This window comes from Neolamprologus brichardi, chromosome 23 (assembly GCF_056152115.1).
Source record: "Neolamprologus brichardi isolate AB-2024 chromosome 23, ASM5615211v1, whole genome shotgun sequence".
In the NCBI taxonomy this organism is placed as follows: domain Eukaryota; kingdom Metazoa; phylum Chordata; class Actinopteri; order Cichliformes; family Cichlidae; genus Neolamprologus; species Neolamprologus brichardi.
In genome coordinates, this window is record NC_142125.1 from 11,401,296 (window position 1) to 11,425,668 (window position 24,373).

The 24,373-nt window shown below is 41.3% G+C and overlaps 1 protein-coding gene across 1 annotated transcript in view; it reads left to right on the top strand.

Annotated features, from left to right (window-relative positions):
* Positions 1–816: 816 nt before the first annotated feature.
* The window catches only part of ell (elongation factor RNA polymerase II), a 34,802-nt gene continuing 11,245 nt past the window's right edge, over positions 817–24,373 (top strand). The window contains exons 1-3 of the mRNA XM_006790339.3: positions 817–1,042; positions 15,684–15,728; positions 23,480–23,601. Of these exons, the coding sequence (XP_006790402.1) occupies positions 908–1,042; positions 15,684–15,728; positions 23,480–23,601 (302 nt within the window). The 5' untranslated portion in view covers positions 817–907. The remainder of the gene's footprint in view (positions 1,043–15,683; positions 15,729–23,479; positions 23,602–24,373) is intronic.

Here is a 24,373-nt window from a genome sequence, read left to right on the forward strand (position 1 = left end):
TCCCTCTGTTGGACTTATTTCCTGTACTTCTTTCATCACAGCAGCTCTCACTACCAGCTTATAAACCAAAATCACCTACTTCTATACCTCTCTTGTGCTCATCCGCCTCATTTCCTCTGCTCATTGCAGCTTCGCTGTTCCACCTAACCCCCTCCCATTCACACACAGGTATTCTCTCTTGTTCTTGACTTTTATTCCGCTTCTCTCCGGTGCATACCTCCACCTGCTCCTTGTACATGTCCTGCACCTCTCTCACATACAGTCACTCCTGACACTCATCTCCTCTCCAAGACACGGTGAAGCTCCTTCTCCATCAACACATCTGGAGTGCTCCTTCTCAGCATGAAGCCAAAACATCACAGAGACGGTTAAATGAATTAAATCAGAGATAGAGTCACTGTCCATGTTTTATTGGTTTACAAGCGGACATTCTCGGGTGTTGTGACTATACTCAAACCATCATGGTGTGTGTGTGTGTTCTTGCCTTCAGACATTGACGTTTCGCTGACGTAATCTGATGACCTATCGTTTCCCTCTACCTACGCGTTTCTGCTGGGCAGTGCTGGTTCATATAGTCAGTGTATATTTTTCAGTCGTTAATAAAATGACATATAATTACAAAATATTCAGAAAAAAATCAAAGTCATCTAAAATATCAATTAGTTTTAAGTGTTCAAAATATTGAAACAATTTAACATCGCTCAGTTACCAAACTTATAAAAGCAACACAGGTGTGACGCTGTAAAGTGTCGTCGTCGTCGTTATTATTTCTGAGCAGACACTCGGGCTTTGCCCACGGGGCTTCCTCGCTCCCCGGCTCGTTACTGCATATTCATTGAAAAGCACCGGGACTTCTCGGTTTACGGCAGAGCGCGTCCGTGCGCGTGGTGGTGGGAGCGAGAGCAAGATGGCGGCGCTGAAGGAGGAGCAGTGTTACGGACTGTCCTGTGGAAGAGTGAGCAACGGCAGCAATGTCTCCGTGTTTCACGTCAAACTCACTGACAGCGCGCTGAAGGCGTTCGAAGCCTACCAGAGCAGCAGGGTAAGCGGCGCCTTTTCGGTTCCGTGCCGTCCCGGTCGGCTCCCGAAGTCCGTGCTGGCGGCTGTGACAGGCGGAGGGAGGTCGGTCCCCGCTCCGCTTGCCTTCACGCTGAGGTCCACGGCCGGTTCGGTTTGATGAGCGTGTAGTTTAGCGAGCCCCGGCTGTGGCCGGGTGCTCGGTGGGTTTTCCGTGTTTTTGTAGCTACACCCAGACACCCCTCACTCCAGCCCGGTGCCACTGGACCCGCAGCCCGCTTACTTCATCGCGTTGTTTCAGCCTCTCTGTGTAAACTTGGTATCGGCCACTTGTCTTGCTTAAACACGTCTTTTATAACGTAAAAGAATTATCAGTGAAAATGAGTCATTTATGGCGCGTGTACAGATGTTTCCAGAAAGTTTGGTACCCCTGTCATTTCTCTCCTTCTGTTTTTTTTTTTTGGGGGGGGGTTGGGGGCAGTTTGGTGGCTAGCTAAACTAGCCACCAAACTGCCCACACATGAGGGTATCTGGTGCCGTCGGCTATCTGAGCCCTGTCCGCTCATTTTAAGCTGTTACCTCTCTCAAAGCCTTGGCTCGGCTGTGAATATTTTGGAAAAGTACTCGGTATTCATGCGAAACATGGGCATTTTTTTTACCCAACCCCCCTCCTCACATCCAGTAAATGCTCATCATGTTCAGTTTACAGCTTTAGACATTGTCTGAAGTTACTGGACACTAGATTAAGCTCGTGGGTTTCTGGTTTCTGGGTTGCTTTTTGCTCTTACTCGTCCACAGCTTTAACTCTGATGGTGGCATCTAACGTTTCAGCTTCTATAAATATTTGACAGGGAAAAGCTGACAGGCCAGGAGGAAAGGGCCTTATCTCCAGCTTCAGTGGCTGTGTGCAGCTGACAATCCACAACAGTAAACTGTGACAGGTAATTGGGTGGCCACTAGTTGTAGGAAGAGGTCTGCCTAATCAAATACAAGGCACATGGAAGGAATGAGCATTAGAAGGTATCTGTGATGGTTATATTAGGAAATGATGATCATTTAGGACTTTTGTGTTGTGATTTAGAGATCTGTTAGCAGTGCATTTGTCCACAATTTTATCAAAACATATGCCATGTGAGCTTTCTTACGTTACCCGCTGAAAACGTGCCATACCGATTGTCCACTGCTGTTACCAGCCTGACTGCTTCCCATGAAAACTTTCATCATCTGGCATCTGCCTCCAGTATTGTGGAACTGGATTCTTAATTTGACCACAACTTGCAGCTGCAGGTATTTTTAACCCGCAGGGCTGCGGGTTAAAAAAACAAAACTTTAAGCTGAGAGTTCATTGTAGATATGAATATGTTAGATTAGTCGAGCAAATTGTTAAAACTGTGGAACACTTGGTATTTATTTGGCAGAAATGCTAATTTAACTGAATATTATGGTTATCGATGGGTGAACCTGCCAGAAAATATCTGGCAATTTATTTGATTTTTAACTTTTTATCACCGAGTTAATTAAACCATTAATCTAAGAAAATGCTCTCCTCACAGCTCTGTCTGTGTCCGGTGCCTGTTCCACGGTGGATGTCAAACTCTTCTGTTTGACAACCAAGCTGAATTTTCCACATGTATTTTTCCCAATAACATCACTCTATAACCCACCAGTGGGGAGAACCGCTGCCCTTCTAGTACGTTCGTTGGCCAGATGAATGTTATGGCAGTTTTCTATGAGCTGTGGGAGGTCACAGAGTGCCATTGCCTACTGATTTGGTAACACTGTCTTAACTGTGGGACTAGAAATTCCCTTAAGAGGCAGCTGGTCGTTGCTACCTCCCAAAATGGGCTCCAAACACTGAACTGGCAGAGCTTTGAGGATAAACTGCTGCCCAGTGCTCATCCAATCTGCAAAGGCTCAAATTTGCATTAAACGACTCAGAGTACACAGGAAATTGGTCAGCTGGAAGTTTCTTTTGATAACATGGATGTCAGAGGAATTGACAACATGTTTCACAATCCAGAAGATGCTCTCCTGAAAGTGGCCCTTGAACTGACGTGCAGACGTGTTGCTAAACTCGTATAGCTCATTGTGAGCTCATCCTGACCTCTTTCCCTGCTATTTGACTTAACCCTTACTCACAGTTTGAATGACTGTGCTACTGACTAATCAGATGTGTGGACGATATAGAGAAGTGAGTGGTTTTGGAGTAGTAAGGTGATAGAAACTTTGCTGCCTCATTGTGGGGATGCTGGCTCTTGGCGGGCTCAACGGTTCACGATTCGCATTCAAACTTTTTGTGTTGAGCGGCATCTCTGAGGTCGGCAGTTTCTGAGCTCTTGCTTAGTTTTGGGATTGCTATATGCCAATAAGCACAGGACTGCAGAGGCAGTTAAGCACTGTTTTTATGACTTCAACAGGTTCATTGGACAGATGATGAGAGATTATTAAACCACCCATGTGACACAGAGCAGTCCGGCATAGGTGTGCACGTGTGTCCTCTAAAGAAGATAAATCAGTCTTATAATGTTAGTAATGTAGGTGTCTGCTGTGTTAATTACACAAATGAGAGCTTTACATATTTAAAAGCACTGGAATGAAATCCAAACAAAGGCTAACACTGGGGCTCAGGAGCGGTGCTCTTCTCAACTGAAGACCCCCTCTTCCTACATTCACATGGCATAAATTGTGGTGAGAGTTGTTGGACTGACGTCAGTTTGGGGATTCGTATTTGCCTGTGGTTGGCTGTTATCCGTTTTCATTAGGTCATAAATATAAGAACTCTGCCTTCATTTGAATAAAAAGAAATCAACAGGATCATTTGAGACTGAAGCTATGTGCAGTTTACGCTCCCTTTGGTCCGTATGGTCTATCTCTGCTGTTGTTTCTCAGAAACATCCCTATCACTCATGCCACTGCCCCAAACCTGAGCCTAAATTGCCTTCAGTGTTGCTTTTTTCCCCCTTAGAGTTCCTGATTGTTCTAACATTGGCTGGCACCCAACTGCTGGGGTGAGATGGAAGAGGAAGAGAGGTGAACTCTTAATTGTGTTATAGTGAAGTCACTACACGCTTTGCTTTGTGGGAGAGCAAGAAATTTTTAAAGGCTTATTGATCACATTCCTCTGTAAGCTAACAAAATACAAAACACAGGACCAGAGGGAAAGCTGATTCAGTTCATTTAGATGCTGTATTAGTCTAATAAAACATGTCTTGTTGCACTGCTGGCTGAATGAGACGTGACTGTCAGCTGGGGTTTTTTCTTGGTACGTCTGAGGACATGGTGAACTGGAGCTTCTGCTACGGGACTGCCAGCAGAGACTCACTCGCCTTTTTTTTTTTTTCCCTACTAGCTGTGACATAAGCAAGGAAATGAGTAAGGCTACCTGGCATCACTGAGCTAAAGGTTATGGAGAGTACAGATAAGTTTTGAATTATGTCTGCATGACTTTTATAGCACAGTACTAGAAAAAACAGCTTGACTAGTGTGCTGAAATAGTACTTGGGGGTTTTAGGTTTTTTTCCTATCTCAAAAGACAGTTTCAAAACTTAACATGTCCATCCATCAAAGAGACAGCCTTTTGTTCAAAAGCCCCCATAGAGGTGCGTGCTCTCTCACGCACACAGACCCACCTCACCCCTCTGTTTTGACAATAGAAATGCCCAATTGACCTTCGTCTTAACGACAAACTCATTTCTAATTCACTTTTACACCACTGTCATGAGGTGTAACGACTTGAAGACTTTCACACAGTATCTGCACAGGGAACCAAGCTTCATTCGGTAATGATAGATTTTATAAAAACATTTGGCATGATAATAACTTAAACCAGGAATACTGGTGAGGGGTAGCTAGTCCCAGTGGCATTGACAAGTCATTTGTGTTGTAGTGAGAGGAAAAGAATGAATTTTGTATTCATGAGGACAAACATCAGTGCTGGCATCAGTCCCATGATGATCTATGGTCTGGATTTATGTGCAGTATATTCCACATTTTATTCGCTTGAAGTCCTGAACTTTATAAAGAGTTGTATGAGATGTGAGTGCGCTCCGTTAAGTCTAGTTCTTTGTAACCTAAAGCGGCATTTGTCTGATACGTGTAACCGAAAGCATGTTTTGCCTTCGGAATTGTCAGGATAGAAAGTTGTTGAATTGCTCAAATTGTTGTCCAGAACTTAAATTTCTTCTCTAGATAAAGAACTTTTGAATTTCTCCATCATGGGTGAAAAATTGACACCCTTTCTGTTGTTTTTCATCTGTGAGCATAAGTTTTAACGGTGACGAATTCTGAATTAAAGCACTTGTAACTAAGGAAGTTATAAGTAAGCTGGGGGCTTGGCCACCTAACCCCGTCTCAGACCTTATGGGAACGGTAGGGGAGGTAACAGAACCTGGGTGGGGATTTTGTTGCATGAATCCAGTTGGCTAATACCAGCGCTACGGTTATTTAAGGAATGCTTACTCCTCAGTTTCAGCAGAGCATGGGGCACTGCAAGAGATGACCATAACCACTAAGGCCAAATATGACTCTAAATGTCATGGTGTTCCTGTGCCCTGTGGCAAGGTTACCACAAGTGACAATGTCTCCATGACCTGGTATGTCCTTTCCAAGAGCTCAGTAGTGCATGGGTCATGGTTTGGTCTTTTAATTTTTAATCAGACGTGGTGCATCATAAATGCTTAAAATAGGCACAAATGAGTAGTGTGACTGTGGCGCCAGAACAAATTATATGCACATTTGAGTTTTATTCACACATAACCTTCGTTTTTAAAGGTGTTACTTCGCTCAGTGGGTTGTAGCGATAAAGAATAAATGCCCAGACGTAATACATGAAAGACTGCTTCATCAATTCAGAAAACCTGAATTAGGCTGGACCTTGAAGAAATATCTGCCAATTCAATGCAGGCTTTTCCACATTTGAAAAGACTGAGTTTGAAAGGAGATTCCTCTTTTATGTTCACGTCTATCCTTGTGTGTGTTTCTACCTCAGAAAGCAGGTTGGAACACACACAATGATTATTTTCGTGTTGGACCTCCGATGCTGTTGGAGAAAGAAAACTGAATTTTTCCATCTGTAGGGTGTCAATGTAGCTTAACTACATACACTGGACAGTGTTTACACTTTGCATGTGCTAGCTCAAAGATCAGTTCACACAGGTTAAAATTAACAGGCTTCACAGTAGGGGTGCAACAATACTCGTATCTATATCGAACCGTTCGATACAGTGCTTTCGGTTCGGTACGCATATGTATCGAACAATACAAATTTTTTTTATTTATTTTATCAACTTTTCTTCTGACGATGCTGTCTGTGTTGAGCGCTCAGTGGATCTGCGTTCGACTACTCCGCCTAGGCTGCACTGTCGAGTGCAGATCCACTGAGCGCAGCGCAAGCTAGCAAGACAGAAGCTAAGCTCGTTGCAACATGGCAACTGCTTCAACGCTACCCGAAATTGAACCTCCCCCACCCTCATTCAGATCTGGCCTTTGGAACTATTTTGGTTTTCATGTGAAGCATGACCCTGATGGTAAGCGCGTCATGGACAAAAGTAAAACAGTATGTCGGATGTGCCACGCAATGCTCAACTGGTGGGAAGTAGTGCATTAGCGCAGTTAGCTTGTTAACGTGTTGACACCGTCCAGCCCCACGCATTAGCGTTATGGCGTTAATGTCATTTTAACGAGATTAACGCTGACAGCACTAGTGGGAACACAACGAATATGACTGCACATTTACGCCGACATCATCCTAGTGTAAAGACAAGTGGAAGTAGACAAAAACAACAAGCACGCATGCTACAAACTTTACCCGAGTCATTTAGACAGCCGTTAGCACATGATTCTCCTTATGGGGACCTGATATGTTTAATATGCTGCTGAGAATATAGCCCAGAAGAAGCGTATAGTATAGCTTTTATTTTGGAAAGAGCCATTTCCTCTGTAATAAACTCTCTTTTCTAAAGATGAGTGATTTCTCGATCAGATAGATTTATTATTTTGTTGTTTCAGCAACATTAAATTTAAAAACTGTACTTTTGAGTTAAAATATATATTTATAATTAAAAAAAGCATGAACATTTTTTGTATCGAAAAAATATCGAACCGTGACACCAAAATATCGAACCAAACCAAACCGTGAATTTTGTTTATCGTTGCACCCCTACTTCACAGTTCACAGGTCGGTTGCACAAATGAGGTACATTCATTTCTTACACTTTTTTTTTTTTTTTTAAATTTAAATAAGTAGCTCTGAGCTACCTCCCACCATCATTGCTACTTCCCAAACTCAATATATTACTGTAAGATCACGGACAGATTACTTTTAAAAGCCAGGAAACGAAGAACAGTGCAAATGTGGTTTGCATAGCAGTGGTTGTCACAAAGCTGTACCGAGGGTTGTCCAGCTGTTTTTACTCTTCACCAATGATGCAGCATTATTAAAAACATGTATTGAATGTACTGCACGCAGATGTGGTCAAGATAGTGTGCTGAAGTTCAAACTGGGTGTACTACGTGTTACGCATAATACTACCTGAGTCCTACGCGTAACACGCAACGTGTACGGGCAATTTTGACAAATAAATGATTAATTGATTGGATCCAAATGGGTGGAAAGGTGATTTAAGTGACTGTGAACATGGTTGCTGGTGCCAGATGGGCTGTTCTGAGTATTGTTGAATCTCTGCCACAAAGGCCTGTCTCAACGTAAAACACGGTACAAGCTAGTATTTGCAAGGTATACCAAATAAAGTGTCCAGTGAGTGTACAGCTGTGCATTTTCTAATTGAAGTATTGCGGAACCATGGTGATTTGTATAGCTGTCTTACTGTTGCTTGCATACATTTTCCCATGACACATAGAGTTGGAGGTGGACACCGCCGCCTGCTATGGCCGATATAGAAAACTGTCCATATGAGGTGTGTTTGAAAAGTTCTGGTCCATAAAAAAAAAACAAAAGCCTGAGATGATAAAAGTCTCTGGCTGCTAGGTTTAGAACTTTTGAAGTTCTATGAGATCCCCTCAAAACTGCGCATCTGCATTAATCCCTGGATTCCTGCTTGGAAATTGTAAAACTTCTCAAACAAAGCTGGAAGCCCGCCTCTCATCACCAGAAATGATCCATTGTACAAATTCAGGTCAGTGTGAAAGAGAAGTTGAAGTTTGTGGTGAAATAGAGGTCACAGCCCAAGTGGTCATAAAGGGATTTCCAGGGATCTAAAAATATCACCCAGGCTGGAAAACTGTCAGGAAATGCCAGAGATGATGACCTTAAACGTGAGAATGACCACGTTTTTACCATTTTCATTTTTGTAGACCTGTTCTCTGAACTCCCTGCACACTGGTACTATAATCACCGTTGGTTACATATTTCATAGTGTTTAATTTGCAACACTATTATCATGAGATTTCATTAACTTACTGCTGGAAGCTCTCTTATTGCTACACTAGTAATCTCAGTATTTAAAAAAAAATCTAACATGTGGTTTGTTGCTGGCTGTATCAACATGGTGTGAGATGTGGCGACCAGTCTCTTCAGCACAGCCTGAGTGTTCATATTGTTGCACTAATTAAAAAGTCCAGCTACTGCTAATGATCCTGTTTATTTTAAAAAAAATCAAATCTTAGTTATCAGTCCAGGGAATTCAGCCCAGCTAAATGGTCTTAAGTGTGTAAAAGGTTTATAATGACAAATGAAACATTTTCTGCATAATTGGTAAACTTACTGTTTTGCCCATTTGCTTGTTTTTGCTCTTCTGGAGCCTCTGAATGCCTGCTGAGTCTCCACTTTCACATCACTTTTGTCAAGGCCTTAGAAGAAGAAGACTATTTGAAGAACTTCTATTAAGATCTTAAATGAGTTTAGTTTGTTTTGCTCACTTCAGTTTTCAGAGAAATGTCTCTCTTTGTGATGAGACTGCTTTCTGTTTTTATACTCAAGTTTTACATACATGTAGTAATTAAACAGAGAATAAAAGCTTAGGGTGACACAAGGCGTAGTCTTGTGTTTTGTTTTGTTTTTAAATTGTTGTGCCATAAGCATATGTTTAAAAAAAACAAACAAAAAAAAACCTGTCAGATGCCATGTGCAGATTATGTGTGCACCATTTCTTTGTTGCAGGGGTAAAGTAATGGTTCGATTCAAGCACGCAATCAAAAGAAGCTCTGCATCAAAAGATGGAAAACTTTAAACCCTTCAAAGGGTTTCCTTCTAGAGGTGAAGATGCTCTTACAGTAAATGGAACACAGAGTTAGCCCAATTATACGTGTGTGCTCTTGTGCTGCTCATCTGCCACGTCTATTTTCAGGGTTTAGACATGCAAAAGAAGCACTGCAGAAATGCACGCACACTTTGTATTATGACTAGGAACACCCAGTACCAGTTTACCCCTGCAGAGTACATGGCACATAGTGCTCTTTCCACCTCTGAAATCCTAGACAGGTGGAGCACCTTAAAAGTGTGACAGTGATGCAACTAAACACCTGACTGCAGTCCTACCCATGGGGATTTAGTGCTGGCTATTCCTGTGCACATTCACAACCAAACAAAGACATGCCTTTACTTCCCCTGCAGTCTGCATTGTTGGAGAGTTGCACTTGTGTAACTAATCAAATTCACATAGTTTCTGCGTTAATCTGGGTGGTAATTTCCTGTGTGCCATCTAGTTTTTGACCCTGTCACATTAATAGTCAGGAACCCCTTTAGATTTTTGTTATTAAGCTTGTGATTAATAGCAGATTGTGGCCAAGCAGGCTAATGATGTGTTTAATGAAATGTTTAGTAACTCTGAGCAAGGTTTGATTAGGAAATGCCAAAATCTCACTAACAAGATCTTAAAAGCTCAGGTCAGGGTTTACTGTTGTTTTTCCTTTTAAGGAGGACAATTGCAAATTATAAGCATGCCGAGGACTTCTCACTGAACAAATATCTGAACTGATCATTGACAAATTGGATAACTTCTGAGGATGTCTAATGCAGTCAAAAGCTGTGGCATCAATAAAAGGAGCTAAGCCTTCTTTACCCCAACTCTTAATTTGCAATTAACTTGATCTAATGTTTGGAAATCAGATTTGAAAAGATGTTTTTCATGAATTGTTTTTCACATAGTTTCTGATACTCCCTAACTGTTGGATGTAAACATTGCATAATGTATGAAAGACTCCATTCTGACTGAGTAATACTCTGATGCAGTGCAAAACGGAGCTGTACTAAAATCAGGTGTGCCCCAGTTGAGGTTATAACATAAAAAGCTTTTGACCTCCTCCCCCTCCTCTTTCTTTAGAAATGAGCACATGTGGTTAGATTTGAACACTTTTCTGCAGTGACTGATGAGGTGTGAAGACGGGCAAAAGTTAGTCTGTGTCCTGCTTCTCTGCACGTCCAACACAGAAGCGGCGATAATGTGAAGTAGCACTCCGTTAGCTATGTATTTTGTTTGTGTTGTGGATGGGGATGTCGCTTCAAAGCTGGCCATTAATCATACGTTACAGTTGAAAAGGACTCGTTCTACACACTTTTTGGAAATCAAGTTTTACATCATCATTTCCTTTTTTTAATACTATAGGGGGGAAATAAGCACTCAGAAGTTAAGCTTTCATTTTGACAGATTTTTAGTTTCTTCATTAGCTCTTTGGCACCAAGTCCCTGCTGGTCCTCATTTCCTTGCTAGTAGGCACTGTGTGGGGACATCCGCATGCTCGGTCTGAGGCCAGGAGCTGTACTGTGTCCCCAAGGTTAGCTCTGTGGAACGTTCTGGGCTCAGGTCCCAGAGAATAGTGACATGTCAGCAGCCCATTCAAACGAACAGGCTGAGGGTAGCAGTATGTTAGCATTGCTGGGAGGGGGAGGGCATAGGGTGCTAAAACTGGTGCTGCGTTAAACATTGCAGGGGGGAGACTGGCTCCATGAAAGGTGTGGTGTCCCCGGATAGGCTGTGCTGCTTTTTTTTTCCCCCTCTTCTTCCTTTCTTTTGGTTTCCAATATTATGAGTTTAGTACAGTATAAGCAGAGTTGCTTTGCCAGGATCACTTCGCTTCGTTCCCTTTGTTCCGCAACAAAGTCTTTAACTTCAAATAATAGAACTAGAGTCTCTGAGACACTGCTGCTTCAAGTAGCAGTCTTTCTTTTCTTTTTTCTTTTTTTTTTTTTTACAGTGCATTATGTTTAACTAGTAAACAGTGAACACACAGCGAGGTTAAGCTAGGTTTTTAAAGCTGTTACCAGAAACCAGTTCTGGAAAGACTGCATTCTTTTTCCGCATTCAGTACAGTTCAGTTAAATGGCATCAAATCACAACAACTGTCACCTCAAGGCTCTTTATGTTGTAAGGTAAAGACCCTACAGTAATACAGAGACCCCAACAATCAGGTGACCCATTATGAGCAAGCACTTGGCAACAGTGGGAAGGAAAAACTCCCTTTTAACAGGAAGAACTCTTTGGCAGAACTGAACATGGCAGATGGCTGTCCGTCGGGAAGGTGCCACATATCGCAACTTAATGTGTGCCCAGGCTGTTTTTCAGACGCCGTTGAATCTTACAGGAGTGGATGGATTCTTGAAAGAATGGCTGCGATTAAGGGAAGGGAAATTGAAGGGTGTGCCAAAAGGTATTTAACACATTTCTATTTTGGATCATCAGAACAGTTTCTTTGAATCCTGCACTCCCAGCTGAGCTATTAAGCAATAACTATAAATCAGCTTTACAGCAGACTCAATGATCGTTTTAGCAGGGATAGTGTTATCCCTGCATGCACGCGTGTGTGTGTGTGTCAAAACAAGCTAGAAACGCACTCACCAGGAGAGTTAGCAAAACCAGCTGAAGCCTCCAAAGTTCTGGCAGAAGGGTTTGGGCAGGATTTGTACAACTTGTCTAGATTTCCTTCATAAAATGGAGAAAATCCTTTGCCAGAATTCAGAATTGTTTCCATTGAACTGCAGCTTTTTTTTTTTCTTTTTCTTTTTTCCTCAGAGGAGGCGGACCTTTATGCTGTTGAAATGTTGCTTGGGAGTTGAGTATAGTGTTTGACATCTGGATTACAGTGGATTACAGAAATGAATGGAAAAAGGCCCGGCTTTAGTTGAACGGTTAAGTCATTCAGGATGGTTCAGTACAGTTTGTTGCAGTTGATTATGCCCTTTAATTAATTAATTAATTAATTAATTAATTAATTAATTAATTAATTAATTAATTAATTAATTACTTTTTAAATAGTTCTTTTCACCAATTTTTATGTGTAAAAACAGTTAAGATAATAAGGTCCATTAACTAATTTAATGGTTGTAGTAGGGCTGGGCGATATGGCCTAAAATCCATATCGCGATATAATTTGAAGCATGTGCGGTAACGATATATATCACGATATATTATTTTCTTCTGTATAACGTATTTTCCACACTATAAGGCACACGTAAAATCCTTTTCTCAAAAATCGAGAGTGTGCCTTATGTATGAATTCTGGTTGTGCTTACTGACCTCGAACCGATTTTGGCGTGCAGAAATCTGTTAAAAAATGTTTTAGTACAACTTTGGTAAGCTGCACCGCTTGGATTGTCAGAGCATTATGGCTGCCGTAGTGAGGAGCTTCGCAGAGTAATCTGGCTCCAAAACTCCGTCTGCTTCAGGTCCCAAAGTCAAACGAACACTGAGAGTGAAAAACTGTCTAAATTCTTTCATCCTTAATAAAATCATCAGCGTTGCTGCTTTACCAAGTGTAACAATTAAGTTTAACATCCAGGCATCTATGAAAACAGAATTTATTAAATTTAACGGAGTTACAAGTTAACAGGAAGTTAGCTCGCTAGTTTCCACCTAAACATGACATACCATGTTCTGACTGAGAGATTTTTGAAACTAATTAAAACGTACAGCTCTGCTACCACTTCCAACATAAATGAAGACAGAAAACTAAACAGGAGTGGCGTTTGCAGGGTTACTGAAGTTGGACTACCTGGTATATAATGTTGTGCTACGTGATTGCTAGCGACACAGCTATGTTAGCATAACATTAGCACAGTGAAGATGGAGCATGGACGCCAACTTTTTTTTCCACTCGATAAAAGTTAATGTGAGGGATTCTGGTGGTCAGGGACAAATGCAATCGCATAGCAGGATGCTATACACGGGCCAAACTTCAGTCAGGAGAACAACTGAGATTATTCATCCACAATACGAGGTTAATTATTAATATACTGCAACAACATGGGAATAGAACAGCTGCGAGAGAATTCAGCATTAATGAATCAATGTTATGGAAGTGGAGGAAGCGCAGTTTTTGGCTTTCTCCATATTTCAAAAGTGCTTCATCTCTTTGCTTATGACTGTCGCCCGGCATAATTTGCAGTTGATAATGGTTGTAGCCGCTGCGATGCTTTCGACCAAAACAGGCACGACTTGATGACATCATCAACATGCGCTATCGCGATAGAGCGGTATAGTCAAAATCTCTATCGTTGGCCAAATTTATATCGTTTCTATCGTATATCGTTTATATCGCCCACCCCTAGGTTGTAGCATTTGTCTAAACCTGCTCCAAAGGTCCAGCATTTCTTGGAAGGAATTAAGGACGTTGCAGGGGTGTGTGTGCTGTGATTGGACAGCGAGCGTTGCAGGAGTAATATAAACCTTTTCAGGCACATGTCCGAGTGTGCATGGGCGTGTCACAAGCCTAAGGCATATAAGCCAGGTAGCACATAAAGGATCTTCGTAGCTGAAGTAACGTCACACTGGTGATTTTCAAATGTTGAGCTGATTATTTTGCAATCGCCGTAGTTTAAAACCAGATCTGATGTGTAAAGGATGGATGGATGGATCTGTGTTGTCACGCTGTAGAGGCTTGTCAAAGACGAGTTAACCATGCGCTAAAGCGTATCTGTCTGCTGTTTAGCTCTAAATAGGACAAAATAATCCACAAAATGAACATTTTACAGTATTAAAGAAGACCTTTAAACTAGTGACTAACACCATAAAATCATTGGAGAGCTTTTACTAAGGTGGGAAAAAAATTTCCCACAATTTTATACAGACCGGTTTCTTTTGTATTTAAACTCTTTCAGTACCATTCACGATGAGTTCGTCACCATGGTGTATATATCAAAATGTGGTTTGATGAACATCAGAATAGTTTGTGGGCTTTTCCAAAGGTAGTTGGATAGGCAGAGACCATCCTCACTAGCGTCTGAGGCATAGCCAATCAACTTTGTCCATAAGAAATATGCCAGAAACCACTCAGTTCAGAAAGCTTCAAGAGTTCCTCCCAGTAGGCTTTTAATGGGTAGAGATGTGCAGTTGTTCTGCACCGGCCCTTATGCTAGAAATGTGGTCCATACTATTAAGGCCTGAAATTAAAAAATAAAATGAAATTATGTGAAACCACACAGAATAGCAACTAAATTATCTTTAAATGCAAGTGCTAGATCTCTGGGTCAGGATCAGGCAAGAATACAAAGCATGTTGTGTCTTTAATAGGCTTACCCTCTCTTGAACTTTTTAGTACTCTCACTTGATCACATTTAATCCACTAAAGCAGCATCAGAAAAGCCAAAGTGCTGTTTAAATGTTTAACGGTACTTACAGTACCCACAGTACCTGTAATTGTGAGGCTGACGCCCCAAAAAGGCTTCATCTGGAGCCACCGACACTGTCAAAGGTCCAGTTTAGGTTGAAGCAAACAGCTGATTGATTAATTTTGGCTTTCTGTGCCACTCCCTGCTTTGTCTTAGCGTCAGCACCAGATTTGTTTTAAGAATGCACGTGTATTATTATTGTTATTATTATTATTGTTATTATTATTATTATTTTATTTTTATTTTTTAAATCCCCCAAATCCGGGAATTATAATGCTGTAATGTTTTTTGTTTTTTTTCCACTTTTTTGAGAATCGTTAAACTGAAAGAATTTACATTTATAAGAAATGGACTCGTGAGGAAACGCAGTTTCCCTTGAAAGCATTCTGGAAACTCTGTTCTGTGCTGCTTTTCCCGTGGTTACAAAATTATTGCTGCTTGTGGGAGGTCACAATTTTGTCAGTTTAATTTTGTGATATTAAATGGGTTGTCTCGCTCACGTCTTTTTTGTTAGAAAGTGTGAAATGGTCTGTTCTGGTTTATTTCTGGTGTTCGTGCGTTACTGCTTTCAGTACCATTGATGTGACCATCAACTCTTCAGCATAAAAACTAATCCATACGTGTTTGTGGTCTGCGGCACATAGCATGCCTTTTTAAAAGTTCTCTTCTGTATTGTTTACTTGAGCCATAAGGTGACCACATGATTGCAGGCAGCTTCTTTTTTTTTTTTTTTTACTGTTCTTGTTCTTCCTCATTTACACCCGTGACTGCTTCTGCTTCTCCAACGCTGGGTGGATTTTTCACAGTCTTCCCCATCTATCACAGTTCATTTACACTGGAATAAACTGATTTCAACCGGGTCGGGTACAGGAGCTAGCAAAGTGTCTGGTATCTTTTCTGAAGACAAAGGACGGAATTGATGATGGCTTTACTTTGTTACCGTTTATTACCATTGTTACCATTTAATCTACTGCTGACGGTTTCAAAATCACATTTTTGCCCTCACTGAACAGTTTTAATATCCATACATGAGCAGTTAATTAAAAACCTATAAGGTGTTTGTGGTAACTTGGCTGACGTTAATTAATCTTTTTGTTTCTTTTCACAGGTCCTGTCATCATCGCCATTGATAAGATTTAATGGAAACCAAGGGGTAAGAATGTATTCCGCTTCGTAAACACGCTACTATACCTACATCATCACCTCAGTTTTATTACAGTTGACCTTGTTGAATTATCGCAGGTATTTGCCACTTTCAGTTTCAAAAGATGTCTTTATTACACATTTATCAGTCATTTTGTTAGGTACACCTATCCATCTGCTTGTTAATGCGGGTATCAGCCACGTGGCAGCAATTGGATTCGTTTAGGCACGGAGAGGTTCAGTAATAGGCAGTTCTCTGGGTGATAAATGCTTTATCGATGGCAGAGGACCTCGTTCTGAAGACGGTGAGGTGTACTTAACAGAATGGCAGGTGATTGTATAACGCAGTTCAGATTTTCAAGATGATTTCAATGGTGACGCACCCAACAAGTTTGCTGTTTCTTTGTAAGCATGACACTGTGTGTGAGTGTGAGAAGTTAAAAAGATGTTAAATGTAATGATGCTCTCCTTGCCATTGTGTCATGTGCTGTGTAAGCACTGCTCAACCTTAAAGCACTGTTGCCACAGAACTTGAGGCAGCCGTTTGACCCTGTCGTGATGTTAGTCACGTAAATTTGTTTTCTATTGCTTCTCCTTCCAAATAACGTGATCTGACCAAATTGATTAGTAGGGGAGAAAACGAAACCTCTTGCAGCGTCATGTCCTCTGCCTCTGTCTTCATTCCTATATTCAGACATGTTATGAAAGCAAGATAAAGGAAGGCTTGTGTTTCATGTGTACTCTTTGTCAGTCATGTGTTTGTCCACAGTGGGAATTTTGATGAATGATGTTTGATAGTTTTATCATCTAAGTATCATACAGGACCCCGAATGTCCTGTTAACATTGATCTTCTCCACTTTCCAAATCTCTTTGAATTTTGTCTCTGGTACAAACTGTAACTGAGTTAAAGTTTAAAGTGCGCTTATTAAAGTCATTACATCTAATTATTTGAAATTTGTAAAAATTAGTTGTATTTATTTTAACCAGAGTTGAGGCTTTTCGGATTTTATTTTATTAGACTGTTAGATTTATTTGTCCAAACTGAAAAATGGTCAGATTGAACTACTTAATAGTTCAATTCAGTTTTATTTACACAGCACCAAATCACAACAACAGTCGCCTCAAGGCGCTTTATGTTGTAAGGTAAAGACCCTACAGTAATACAGACCCCAACAATCAGGTCACCCATTATGAGCAAGTACTTGGCAACAGTGGGAAGGAAAAACTCCTTTTTAACAGGAAGAAACCTCTGGTAGAACCAGGCTCAGGGAGGGGCGGCCATCTGCTGCAACTGGATGAGGTGAGAGAAGGAAGACGGGATAAAAGACATGCTGTGGAAGAGAGACAGAGATGAATAAAAAGTATGATTCACTGCAGAAAGGTCTGTTAACACATAGTGAGTGAGAAAGGTGACTGAAGAAGAATCACTCAATGCATCATAGGAATCTCCCAGCAGCCTACACCTATTGCAGCATAACTAAGGGAAGATTCAGGCTCACCTGACCCAACCCTAACTCTATGCTGTAGCAAAAAGGAAAGTTTGAAGCCTAATCTTAAAAGTAGAGCTAGTGGCTGTCTCCTGAATCCAAACTGGAAGCTGATTCCATAGAAGAACGACTTGAAAACAGAAAGCTTGGTTTCCCATTATACTTTTAAATACTCTAGAAACAACAAGCCTGTAGTGCGAGAGCAAAGTGCTCTAATGGGGTGATATGGTACTATAAGGTCATTAAGATAACATGGGGCCTGATTATTTAAGACCTTGTATGTGAGGAGCAGGATTTTAAATTCTGGATTTAACAGGGAGCCAATGAATGGAAGCCAATATAGGAGAAGTATGCTCTCTCTTTCTAGTCCCTGTCGCTACTCTTGCTGCAGCATTTTGGATTAACTGAAGGCTTTTCAGGGAGTTTTTAGGACATCCTGATAATATTTTGCATGAGTATTGGTGTAGTTTGCATGGTACAGCAAGCAGTGCCATGCAAAGTGCCCAGTTTTCTTTCTTAATGCAAAGCGAGTAGCGGACAGTGAAGTAAACAAAGTGAGCAGAACGCACTGACGTTTTCCTTCAAATCCTATAATTTAATTGTGCCTTTCCATGATATAAAAATGTCACCGTGGTGCCAGCGCTCCTTGTATCAGCAGCTAACTGTCCGACAATGATGAACTCTGCACAAGCAGCTTCTTCCATTAAAGGCAACATGCCCACTTGACATGTGTCAGCCTGCCCCGTCTGACATGCTTACACTGTCTATTTGCTCTTCTGCTTTGGAAACCTTACTGTCTGCCATGCCCGGATGTTTTATTAGCAGTGCATCTGTGTCCCAAGTGGTGTTTCTGTTCTGCCAGCGTGGTCACAATACCCACAAAACCAGAGATTTCTAGCATCTTTATCCATAATGATGCTTCATACATCTGTCTTAATCCTGCCCTCCTACACACTCGCTCTCATTGGCACTGCCTCGTCTGCACCCCAGGCTGTTGGCTTTATGTAAAGGCTTTGACACCAGGTTATCTTCGGTCACTGAACGTGATATAAAAAGCTCCGGCACAGGTTGGCACCGTATTGAGAAATGTGGTTAAAATGTGTCTTACTGTTTCCGTTGTAACCTCAGGCAGCCTCCTCCATAAGCTTTACAGTTCCCATATCAGCAGGTCTCAGCAGGCACAATGAATGAACTTTAACATGAAAAATGGTTAAAATAAAATGGCCGATCATCACTGAATTGCAGAACTTAAATTTCTGCTGATGGACAAAGTTAAATAGATTGGTGGCTGGTATACTTTCTAACAGCACACTGAAAACTTTTTTTTTTTTTTTTTTTAACGTGCTGGCTAGCAAAACATCTGCCAATATGTGTCTCCTTATGGAAGTTTAATGCTCTAAATATAAAAATATTTTCAGGGCGAGAAGTTTTGCTTGACTGTATCCACGAGTTGTTTCCTGATGTACACAAACAGACCAGAGTCTGCAGAAGCTCTCCAATCATCATTTATGTATGTAGTCTTATAAACGCCTGTAAAGCAGCAGATGGGACCACTGCTGTAGCTCAAGTGTAGCCAAGTATTTAGTATTTCAGCTTGCATTGTTTTTAAAATTTAGAACTAATATTCTTGCTATAACATTATGCACAATAGCCTTGTATTTAAAGTTGTAGCAAGCTTTCCTGCCTGCTGTCAGTATTTTGGTGCACTGCAGAACCATGGAGCCAGGCGCTCTTTCATTTAATGCTCATTTATTTTATGTGTGAACACGTCTGCTGTGGAAAGATGGCTTTATCTCCAGTTTACAGGCTGATTATTCAATGTGACACTGCAGTTTTTATAAGAAGCGTCATGGTAGGCGTTACCTACCCACCTGTCTTTAACTTAACACACATTTGGTCACGTGTTCTGTAGAAGGTACTGCTGTCTGTTGCCGGTCGTTTCAGGCTGCAGTTATGATGCAGCAGGCTCGCTCAGGGAAAAAATCTGTTGGTGTTAAGATGAGAATGCAAGTCATAAGTGTGAAAGTGGCTGAATTACAGAACAGATGGCCTGGCTGTCAAGAGATCCAATATTCATTCACTCAGATTCATTCATCTGGTTCAGCTCTGACAGAGTTTGCACACATACTTTTTAGAAAAGTGGGGAAAAATCCAAAAGGCTAGAAACGAAATGGGAGACATTTTTCCAGACAGGTTTCATATTTTAAATGGCCAAAAAACACAAAGGCTGGCTGCATAAAACATGGAAAACTTTGATCTGGATGATGAGACGTCTCTCCCTCACATTTCATTCTGGCTGCAGAAATATTCTGTCCTAAAATGCAGTTTTGGTAAAAGTGACACACACTTCCTTTTTTTTTCCTTTTTTTTTTTTTTTTATGTTATGAATTCTTCAGAAGAAGTGGTGGATGTACCAGAGTTTTTCCTGCACACTGATCATCCCACAAAGCAAAGTCATCAGAATTGAGCTTAAAAACATTTTAATCACTTGTTCTTGTTTGATTTTGTCTATTTATCAAATGTGCAGAAATTACAGACTGCTGCAAAGATAGATAAAAGATTAATTAAACCCACGACTACACATTGCTTAATAGTGCTCATGTTCACAGGATCTTCTAGAGCCAGGAAGGACAGTTAAATCTGAAAATGGTGAAACATTCAGTAGCTTTGTCCCCAGATTATTTTTAAAACACGTTTTGCTGCAGGTTGTGCTTCTCCCACATACTCACAAATTCTCATAATGGATTCATTAACTGCTCGACGAGCGGCGTTTCTGGCTCCTCCCCCCGCAGCACGTGTAAAAAAATACCGTGCCTGTTTGTGTTATGGATGCAGAGTGCAAGGAAAAATTATCATTATGCATATCTTAGTCGACCAGATACAGATAAGCCTGCTACCTCACACTGTTGTAAACTATCAGCACATGTATCAGCAGCAGGACTGGCTCATGTTTCCAGATTTCATTGTTGTATTGCTCTTTCGTGGGTGTGCCCAGGGTAACTGTGGATTTGCAGAATTCGCCCTTCAGATTTCCATTCAGGGTTTGATTGCTGTGCCCTCTGACAAGGGACTTGGAGGGTCAATTATTAGATCCGGGGGCGGGGGTATTATTGTTTTCTTATCCTTCCCCAGATCCATCGTGTCTCTCCTCATGAATCACTGTTTTTCATGACTTTCTTGCTCTGCTCCTGATATCGGCCACCATGCACCATGATTTCTAGTCAAGTATAGTCGGCTCAGTTGGAGAGGATTTGGACAGCTCTCTGGCTGGCTTGAAGCTGAACAAGTCAATAGTGTCATCCATTTAATCTTGGTCTCCAATTTATTAATCTATTTTTTTTCTTACTTTCTAAGCCAAAGATTTGACACTGACAGACTTTCTTCTCTTCTCATCTTGATGAGAGGTGTGGATATCAAGTTTGTGGGGTTTTGGCTTGATTTAAAAAAAATAATAATGAAAGGGACTGGTGAATTTGCTGCATCCCCGTCTCTGTAAAACTTTTTTTTTTTTCTCTTTTTTAAATTTAATTGTTCAGATCCTTTTTAACACTGTAAAGAACTGCACTTAATTTGGTTATGTGTTGAACATCAGACGGTCCCACAAGGTGGTGATGGGTAATCTCTTTAAAATGTTTCTTTGTTTGTATTCCTTTGATTTGTGCTAAAGCTCTCAAAGCTTTAATAATTGGAAGGTTTTAACCATGCAAATAAAGCTTAACCCAGTTAGCCTCTTAATCTTGATGCAGACCGGAGCTCTGGGTACTCTGACCAAACCGGATCTGCAGTCACATTTTTCAGTTCCTGCGAGTGTTAAAAGTTCACAACTTATTTAATGTATTATTAAAATGTTGGCTCTACTTAATGCATATATTTTTTTTTAAAAAAAGATTTTATTATTTTTTTAAAATCATCCGTGTCTAGTCCTGCCTGCTCAGTGTGATCAAAGGCACGTTGGTAAATCAGATGCACAGGTGACACAGACTCTGTCTTGTTTTCTTGGTTGTGAGGGAGGCTTTTCTTGTCAGGTTTTGATCTCAAAAGTGATAACTTTCTTTAGAAGCGGTGCTCGTTCATGGATGAGTAAGTTCAGGCGTCCACGTGGTGGTTTCGACAGTTTGTTAGCGTGGAGCCTGAGCCATTTGGTGTGGAGGAGCCTCTTCTCACTCTTTCATCCTCTCCAACGTGAGTCACTGAGTCACTCCCCTGTGCCCTGCCTCTCAGTCAGCTCCGGTGCCTCTTAATTAGATCTGGATTCACAGTCAACACATCGATCTGCTGCTCTCTCAACTAAACGTGACACACGTACAGTATGTTTAAACTGGATATGTAGGTGTGTTTCAACACCATGACATACTGTATCATTGTTGATCTTCTTCCCACGTGCATTTCGTGTTCTTAAACTGCCGTAACGGGTTTTATTATGTGCTGAAAGCCTGGAGATGCTTGCTAGCTTTGATGGCAACACATTTTCGAGCGTGAAACGCTCAATAGAAATGCCCTTACTGATCTTAGAGTAAGCTTCTTTTATCTGCATAGTCTGTATTTTTCCTGTTTGCTGTAGGCCAGAGTTTTATTGCAGGTACAAGTATGTGGGTGCTGGAGTTATAATGGGGCTGCGTCCATTTGTCTCTGTTGCAATGGCTGGTTGATCTGTAAAGACGAGCGATGGGGTCGGAGCTCATTACAAAATGGAGCAAGAACACTGAGTACATATAGGGCCAGATTTCCTAAACGGGACAAACGTGGATGTGAGCACAATCACCAGATGGTGCTGATGTGTTTTTTACAGTTGTGCTGTTTTCTGAGCTCAGGCGGTGTACTTCACTCTTCATAAATCTTGCTGTGCACTTGAGTCATACTTTGTTCCATAAGAAAGGAACTTCTGAGTTTCCCTCCTCTTACACCTGATCTTGTCCCGGCTCTCTCTTTGTAAATACAGGCAGTACAGTGTAGGAGGGTGGTTAGTGTTACTGCTGCTAATTAACTGGGCTAATGCAGATAACGAGGAAAAAGTGTGCTATAATTTCTAAATGATCATTTTCCCTTTTGTTAACACAGCTGTTTTCAGAGTTATGGAACAGTTTTTAGAGGTAGGAAAATACAGGTGATTGTGTCACCTGCAGCCTCCACACTTTGTCTTTGGTAAAATGGTTTAGCCGCCTGCATGTGACTTCCAGCACTGATTAAGGAGCCAGTGAGTCACAGGCAGAGACTCTGATCGAGGCTGGGTCACCAGCAGTAACCTGCTCACCAATCAAGAGGACCTGCTAGGTGTCCAAAACCACCAAATAAGTAACGTCAGCCTTTTGTCGCACTGGCTCAGTGTGATGCACAGTCCTTGGTGGTGACACCACTTGAATTTGGTCAGATGTGCTGAAAACACAAACCTCTGCCTCCGCTCGCGCTCATTTAGTGAAGAAGTTTCTTTACACGACGAATCAATTCGCTGTTGAATTCACAGCGTAATAAAATCATTTTGAGATGAATCAGAAATGTGTCAGCCAAGGTTTGGGTGTCGCCCCGTGCTTTCTCCGCTCACTCTACACATTGCCCTTTAAGAAGATTACCAGCCTGCTTCTTTGCACTGCATTAAAATGTCAGCTGTATTCACACATAGCATAACTGCAATAGTGCCCAATCTACTTTAAAGGAAAAACGCAACGTCTGAATCTCGGCTCTCTTCTAAAACCATTTCCTGTACTTAACCAAAGTATCCAGAAGCTTTGCTTTATGATAAGAGGCTTATTAGCCAGATGACGGTGGTTAATTCTACGTTCACCTCAGTCTTTTATAACCGACACCTGTAGTGCTAGAGGAGGGTTTTTTGTGGGGGCAGAGTAGTATGTGCGCACTGCAACTACATCCAAAGCCACAGACTGCAGAAATACCTACCATAGTTGTTCTGCTAACATATTTTAATGGTGCGTTTGGACAACAATTAAAACACTCTGTAGTTGTGAATGAATGCCGTAGAAACACAAGGTGGTAGATTTACATGCATTTTGCATTTTGTGTGGTTTTTAAATGAGCAGAAAATATCTGGAGCTTTTATAAGTTTTTTTTTTTCTCTTAAATATTATATACCACAGTGACATCCTGTTTACAGCAATGCAAACAACATACAGGAAAAGTGTCTGGAAAGTATGTTAAACGTGTTTGTAATATGCATCAGATCTTTTTGAAATCCAGAATCTGCTGAGGTTTGTTTGTTTGTCTGTTTTTTACTTTCATGCTGAGTTAATGTATCATGTGTTTTGTTTTTGTCTTCAACAGAAAATTTCAATACCACGCTCAGAAAATTCAAGCGAACTCCAAACTTTTACTTTCTACCTGTCGAATGTGGGCAGAGATAACCCGCAGGGCAGCTTCGACTGCATCCAGCAGTACATCACCAGGTGAAGAGCGCAAATACAAGCAGTGCTTTCTTATTAATTTCTCTTATGTAAATACACGAAGGTGCCTACGGTCGCTCGCGTATTACCCAAGGAGTCAGTCCTCCAACAGCAGATGAATCCGCATGTTTGATTTGATGCCCTTCCTGGCACAGCCCTCCCATATATCCGGGCTTGGGACTGGCACTAGGAACACTCCATAAACACACAAGATGTAATGTCATGTTCTGTCAACATATTTAAACCATGTGTAAATAGTCAGCAGTCTTTGGACTTCAATTATCTAATGAGTATTTTCAGGCAGACTGTTGCTTGGAAATACTGTTGAACTCGGGACCTGAGGCCAATCATCAGGTCTCTCAATTCACCACCTTACAGGCAGCATAGATGAAGACAATGGGGGCTTCGGCTCCGGGACGCTGTGACGTTTATGAACTTTGGTAAATGGTTCAATCGTTCTTCATCTTTTTCCAGTTAAATATGAAAAGGTGCCGCGAGCTGAGTGACGACATTGTTCTGTCGAGTTAACCCAAAATTGAGTTATTAAACAAAATATTCTTGCAAAATAATGTTGAGGTAAGAACCTAAGCTATCTGGTGTTCCAGTACAGTTAAACTTCAATCATGGGTGGTCGGGCCCATCCCAGCAAGTAGACGTGGGAAAGACTCAACACATAACGTCCGCAAACTGTGACTGAATCAAATTAATGCCGGCAGACGTGTGCGTCGAAGAGGAAGGAAATGGAGGAACAGAATGAGGAACTACAAGGATCTTG